Source organism: Agrilus planipennis, unplaced genomic scaffold, assembly GCF_000699045.2.
Source record: "Agrilus planipennis isolate EAB-ADULT unplaced genomic scaffold, Apla_2.0 scaffold38, whole genome shotgun sequence".
Taxonomy (NCBI): domain Eukaryota; kingdom Metazoa; phylum Arthropoda; class Insecta; order Coleoptera; family Buprestidae; genus Agrilus; species Agrilus planipennis.
Window position 1 is genome coordinate 469,982 of NW_020438882.1, and position 6,803 is coordinate 476,784.

A 6,803-nucleotide genomic window follows, 5' to 3' on the forward strand; every position below is an offset into this window, starting at 1 on the left:
TTTAATTTCAAGCAAACCGAAATCACTTCATACATTCTTATTCATTTTTGTCTACAAAAAGCGGAAGTGGCTATAGTATGGTATAGTAGGTACATGTTAAGCAGGCATATAAATACAATATTATTATTAAAAATTTAAATTATTTAAAACATCAGTAATTTAAAAAATGTGGCTTTATATGTTACTTTTATATTAATTTCCGTAGGCATTACATTTTAATGAGAATCTTAATCAGAAAAATATTCAAGAAAGGACGAACAGGTAGTTAAAATTGACAGAATTTACTTCGATTTTCAAGTCCCATTAAAACCATTTAATTTTTCATAAATACAAAAATGTTGTGTTTGAAATATATCGGAAACAAAATAAATTATAATATTTGAAAAATTAATACTTATCCTGAAAATTTGAATTTCCTTTCTAACAATTTTTGCTTCCTTGAATTTCTGAACATTTTTGGAAAAAAATAATTCTACCGTAGGAACAAACAATTATTAGCTATTAATTACCAATTATTACAAGTCAGACTTAAATACCTACAGTAGAAAAGATAATTTCAACACAAAGGTGGAAACAATTGTTTATTAGACAACCAGAGTAGACGTTCAAAGATTATTGATTAAAAAATGATATTGGAGATATTAATATAAGTGTTTAAAATTTAAACTTTACAGCTGATAAAAACTAAATTGGAGAATATTAATTGACTATCTATTTGTTACATTATTATATTTATTTGATAACTGATACCTATTTGCATACGGAAACTATGTTGAGAAGAATCCATCTTTTGAGAAGGAATGAAGAGTTGCTTCAAAAAATATTTGTTGAAAAAAACAAATAACTTGTAGATCATCCAATCTTATCGTTATCTGCATTAAAATCAATTGTTTTACGATTACATTGAATGCAAGATGTCAAGTTGACAGAACACAATTCTTGCTGAGATGACTAAGAAATTTGATGCGATTGACAAAAGGAATTTACAAGATTGAAACAAAAGGATTGGTATTAGAGAATTGGAAGGAAAATAATGTAACAAGATGACTTTGGGTTAAGAAAATATACCTTCTACCATTCCTTCCTCAAAAACATGATTGTGGGAAGGAAACTAATTCCTTCCTTCCATCTTCCTTCAACGATCCCTTTGCCTCACGTTGTTCATCATTAAAGTGGGGATAGGAATGGGATGAATTCCGTTATGGCGTGGTGTTTGTGGAAGTGCATTCGTCAGGATGATGTGATTTTCAAGTTGCACTAGGGTAAAATAAAACTGTAAAGTGCAACCAACAGATGCAGAAAAGTGTGTCGTGATAGTTTCTAATTGTTTTTATTAAGAATTGTAATGGCACAACAGACTTTCGGCAATTACAGCTCCTGCTGTCGACTATGTTTATCAGAGAATTCCAGTTCCTTGAAGTCTGTTTTCGATAGTTCGACGAGCCGCTCATCATTGAGTCAGCGAATATATACTAGTTTAGGGATCGAGGTAAGCTTAATGGACCCAAAACCTAATCAAAATAAGTTAAAAGCACTGTTCCTCATAAATTGCAAATCTAAAATCTTCGAATTGTCGGTCATTTTTGACCTGTTGTCACCGGTGAAAAGAACGAACGAACTCAAGGAATCCATTGAAATCTGACATTATTTAGTGTCGCTCTACAGTATGATGCGTGCTGAGTGCAATTGGTAAAATTTTATCAAAATTTTGCAAGTAAAGTGGATTATACCACCTATTTCTTTTTGGTAAAAAATTCCAATGATTCAATAAAACTGGAAAAAATGTGTACCAACTTCCTTCAACTCTTTACAATCTTGAATTTATTCATTTTTTAAAGAAGTATACTACTAATATTAGGACTACCTTTTATAAAGTTAGGATTTAATAGTTCCAAAAATTAAATAAATTGAAATGCCTGATAATCCATAAAAATTAACTTTGATTTTGTTAACCTAAAAGTTAACCATAAATTTGAAAATAAAATGTTTTGGTTTCGTTAATTTTTTTAGATTGAAGCTTCAGACAAAATATCCACCATGATTTGTCAGTCTTGCATTGGAATATTGAATGAATGGGACAAGTACAAAAGAAGTTGCTTAATAAATCAAAGAACTTTAGAGTTAAGGATGCAAAATTGGAATTCAAATCAGATAGCTGATGTGGTGATTATTATTTAAAATAAACTGTGATATTGTAGTATTTTACAACTATTTTTATTGCAGAGTTTACAAATTAAAGATGAAACATTGTATGATGAAGTTGATGATACAGCTCGTGCAGTTAATGATGAGGAAAGAGAAGGGGTAAGGTTTTATTTGTTTATAATAGACATACAATTTTGTTTATTATATAATGTAGGCAATAAAGGAAGAACCTATGGAAACAGAGCAGTATAACTTAGATGACTCATTTGAGGATCTTCCTCCTCCATTAACTCCTCATCCACCTGAGAGTGAAAATATATTTAATGAAGACAATTCTTCCACTTCATTTAATGATGAAACAGTTAACAGTGTTCCCTCAGGAGACTCTAGAGTATGTAGTATTTGTGATAAGGTATTCAGCTCAGTAAGCAATAAGAACAAACATGAACGAACAATCCATGCTAATAAAAATCAAGAAGATTCAGAAAATACTAAATCTCAGAACAGTGAAGGTAAAATTACAAAAAATAAGGTCTTTTTTATTTTAATTTCTTCCCTACAGTTTGTATAGATGATGAAAACAGTTCTGGTTTACATTCATGTAATGGTGAAACAAATATGAGTGATGCCCAACCAATTCCTGCTACAGTTGACAATTTTACGAGTGAATCTGACCAACAAAAAATTCAGTTTGCTGCAAATCTAAAATTAAAACTACAACATCATGCAACTCCAAGTCCGAGTCCTTACACGTTTAACGGATTCACCAAAATCGAGACGAGCTACTTAGAAAAATGTAAAGCGATGATTAAAATGAATGAAACATTCATATGTATTTGTCATAACGAACAGCTCCATTCATTCAAACAGATTCTTCAACACATTAGAAAGAATCCCATATGGTTTCCATGTTACACTTGCTTTAACTGTATGATCACTTTTACTGATCGGTCTACTTACATGAAACATTATGCGTCCTGTCCAAAAGAGAAATTGAGAAACTTAAAAAGACTTGCTGAGGCAAAAGAAAACACCGAAATGAAAGTACGACTTTATCAGCTTTATGTTTGTATGCTTTGCCACTTTATTTTTGCGTATCACGAGGACTTTTGCCAGCATGTCAACACTTTTCATGTTGGGAATTCAGAGACAGAAACGAGTTGCAAAAAGTGCAGTACTACTTTTGAAACGGCGGATGCTCTAAGACGACACATGTACCTGTCTTCATGTATAATGAATTATCGTTGTGACATTTGCGGGAAAATAATGGGAAGTATGACCGAATTTAAAGCGCATTGTGAACTGGAACACGACAGTTCTGAAGGTTTTAGTCTAGAATCCAAAGACAATTATCGGAAGAGAGTTTCAGCACCCGCTGAATTGATAAAAAGACCTGAGGAGGTAAAACGACGAAACCGTGAAGCGCCTAGGTCAGTTAACAAAAATTATTTCTTATCTGATAATAGGAACTTAATTTTTTTTATTTTCAACTCCTTTTTTTTATTTAAAATTTCTTTTGTTACTAACTACCATTTCCGGGTATTTCTTCCAATTTTTTTAAAGTTCGCCTCCTCTTTTTTTCTCGTTATAACATTATACAAATATTTACATTAAGTTCTTTTCTGATACCATATTCAGAGAAATTTTGACTTTTTTCGTAGGTTGGAACCTGAAGCTACTGAAGTTACTGAAGAACGTGAGAAAGTTGTTAATCCTCATGCCTTAGTGGGCCCGAAAAAAAAATCACGCTCCGCTTGTCACGTTTGTGGCAAGGTTTATTCAAGTTATCACAACATGATGCGTCACGCCAAAACCCATGACCAATCATTGAACACCCTCATGTGCAAGTATTGCCCGGAAACATTCCGACTCGTTGTTCAATTGAAACAACACGAAAATGAAGTCCACAACATTAATAAATCACCAGATCAGGTCCCTAGATCTAAATCAACACCCCGAAATGTTAAGGAATTTAAGTGAGGAACTGTTTTATTATTTAATGAGAAATCAATGGTTTTAAAGTAGTCAATAAAGCAAATAATTTCTGAAAATTATATGTACTTTTTATTTATGACTCATTCAGAAAAATCACGTAATTTAATTAATTGGTCACATTTATATTTTTAATTTATTCGGTAGTGCTAATTATTAAAGAAATTGTAGTATCATTGATCAAATTTTTATTAAATTTATTATAGGTATTCATGTCTTGAATGTAAAGCTACGTTCGATGATTTAGTAAAATTCACGAAACATAAGGACATGCATAGATTACCGTGTGAAGATTGTGGAAAGAAATTTACCACTCAGAAAGAACTGGATCAACACAGAAGTGTTCACCTCAATATTAAAGTATATAGGGATTCCAAAACACAAAATTATAAAAGCAGTATGGTTAGTGCTTTACTAATGTGTGAGGTAAGCAATTCATTTTAAGTGACTCATTTACATATGGAAACGTATGCTAAATTCGCGTTTACATGAAGGGGTATTAATGTAGTTTCTGAAATTTTGCTTTGTTACAGGTTTGTGACAAAGTATTTGACACCAAAGAAGAATTGGTTCAACACAAGTCCCTTCACGAACAAATGCCCATTTTGACAGCGCAAGATAGACCTGAAGACGATAAAAAAGACAATACTAAAAAGTACTCGTGTCAAGTATGTAATAAAACTTATTTAGGTTACGGTGGTCTTTGGGAACATAACAACAAACATCACCCTGGTCGTAAAATTCCTCGCGAATATCCACGTCAATGTAAATATTGTGACAAAATGTTGTTCACAGGTGGGTCGTGGTATATGCACAAGCAAATGCACGAACGTTTATCCTTCCAATCACAAAAAGTATCTAATAACACAAATCACGTAAATGATGCAAAATCGGCGGCAAAGAAAACTACCAGCAAGGATAGCGATGACGCCGAGTCCTATTTTACCTGCAAAAAGTGCTTTAAAGTGTTCTCCAGCAAATACAATTTACGTAATCATATGAAATGTCACGGTATCAATACCAACTCGACAAGTCGAGCCCAGTCAAAACTCGGAAACAAATCTAAAACGTATTGGTGCGATGTATGTCATCAAGCTTGTCTAGGACTTGCAGAACTTCAAAAACATAAATTGGAACATGTTGAAGAGGGTATACCACAACTTAATAATGAAATTCAGGCCGTTGAACCGAAAAAACTTCACATATTCCTTTGTGATCTGTGTGACAAAGATTTCACAACTAAATTTGCCCTTAAAAAGCACAAAGAAAGACATGACTTGGAATGCACACCTATACAAAAGAAACGTTACTTCTACTGTAAGCACTGCAAGATTCCCTTTAAAAACATGACCATCCTGGAGGACCATATGCAAGGAGAACATAATGAAAGTGTTGCACCTAAACCCCATACCAACCAAAGTACCACTACTTCAAATAAACATCCCTGTAGTGTGTGCAAGAAGGTTTTCGACACTGCCTCGGCTCTCTCATCTCATCAGGGATGGCACAAGCGTGGCAAAGTTGAGAAACAACTAAGGACACAGGAAAAACTTTTCCGCAAAATGGTAAACTCCTTTCCTTCTAAAGAGGATAATAAAAAGCAACAAAATGAATTACAACCACAACACCAAACACCTACAGAAATGGAATCCTTTCAATGTCTTACATGTTTCCTACAGTTTTCTAATGAAACTGCCTTGCAATTACACGTTCTAGAAGCTCATAGGAAAATTGACACCAAACAAATAGTTGTTTTCCATTGTGATCCGTGTAATTTAGATTTCGAAACGCAACTGGCTTATAATAAACACCAGCAACTGCATAAAGTAGTAGAACAACAAAAAACTAATCAGCAGCAGCATCATGTACCCCCACAAGTTATAGATGGTCAGAAAGTGTCTAAAAATTTTTCGTGCAAATATTGTCCAGCTAATTTTACACGTAGTGATCACTTAAACGCGCATATAAAAGAAAATCATCGGGAATTTATAAAGAAAAATTTTAAATGTACTCAGTGTGATCGGTTATTTGAGAAACAAAATGCACTCTCTACGCATCTGAAGGTGCACGAAAGACAGAAACAGGTCGCTGGAACGGAAAAATCTATTGATAAGTTACCTAAAAAGTTTTATTCTTGTTCCATTTGTCATGTCGGATTTCCAATTGCTAAAGATCTAAGGAATCATATAATTTCGACACATCCGTTTTGAAAAGGTTTGTTCGTTAATTTTTCGAAGCTGGAAAAGTTACATTTAACGTACTTTATTTGCGAGGGATATTGCAATTATTTTCTTGAATAAAAGAACGGTTGTTTTCAAAAATTAGCGAAAAATTTCACTCTTTAAAAGAGTCCATAAATTTATAAGTAAGAAAATTCAAGTCTTTTTGACTTTTCTGATTGTATTTTGTAACCAAATTGAAGATAAACTTGTTTAGAACATCTATTTAATTCCAATTTTCAAAAGTGGTTTTAAATTAAGAATATTTTGTATTTTTTAGGATTGTCTGTTTCCCGCAGGATTATTTATTCCAAGTGTTGTGTTATTCATGTTTTGGGGTAGTTTTTTTTACTTATAATTAGTATTGTTGACGTTTATATTTATTTAATTAATGTACCAGCATATTTTTATTTTTATTTCTTAGCGAAACTTTCTATGCCTATAAGA

At 32.6% G+C, this 6,803-nt stretch overlaps 1 protein-coding gene across 1 annotated transcript; it reads left to right on the forward strand.

The window, feature by feature from the left end:
- The first annotated feature begins 865 nt into the window (after positions 1-865).
- LOC108745267 (zinc finger protein 845-like) lies at positions 866-6,741 on the forward strand. The gene is made up of 8 exons (XM_018481411.2): positions 866-1,489; positions 2,011-2,163; positions 2,224-2,304; positions 2,360-2,657; positions 2,708-3,575; positions 3,807-4,121; positions 4,344-4,563; positions 4,671-6,741. Exons 1-8 carry the CDS (start codon positions 1,346-1,348, stop codon positions 6,345-6,347), a joined length of 3,756 nt encoding a protein of 1,251 aa, XP_018336913.1. The 5' UTR covers positions 866-1,345; the 3' UTR covers positions 6,348-6,741.
- Positions 6,742-6,803: the final 62 nt, after the last annotated feature.

Coding starts and splice junctions, on each gene's coding strand:
- LOC108745267 (XM_018481411.2), top strand. CDS start 1,346: ATGGCACAACAGACTTTCGGCAATTACAGCTCCTGCTGTCGACTATGT. Junction 2,164..2,223: donor CAAATCAGATAGCTGATGTG/GTGATTATTATT, acceptor TTTTTATTGCAG/AGTTTACAAATTAAAGATGA. Junction 3,576..3,806: donor CGAAACCGTGAAGCGCCTAG/GTCAGTTAACAA, acceptor CTTTTTTCGTAG/GTTGGAACCTGAAGCTACTG.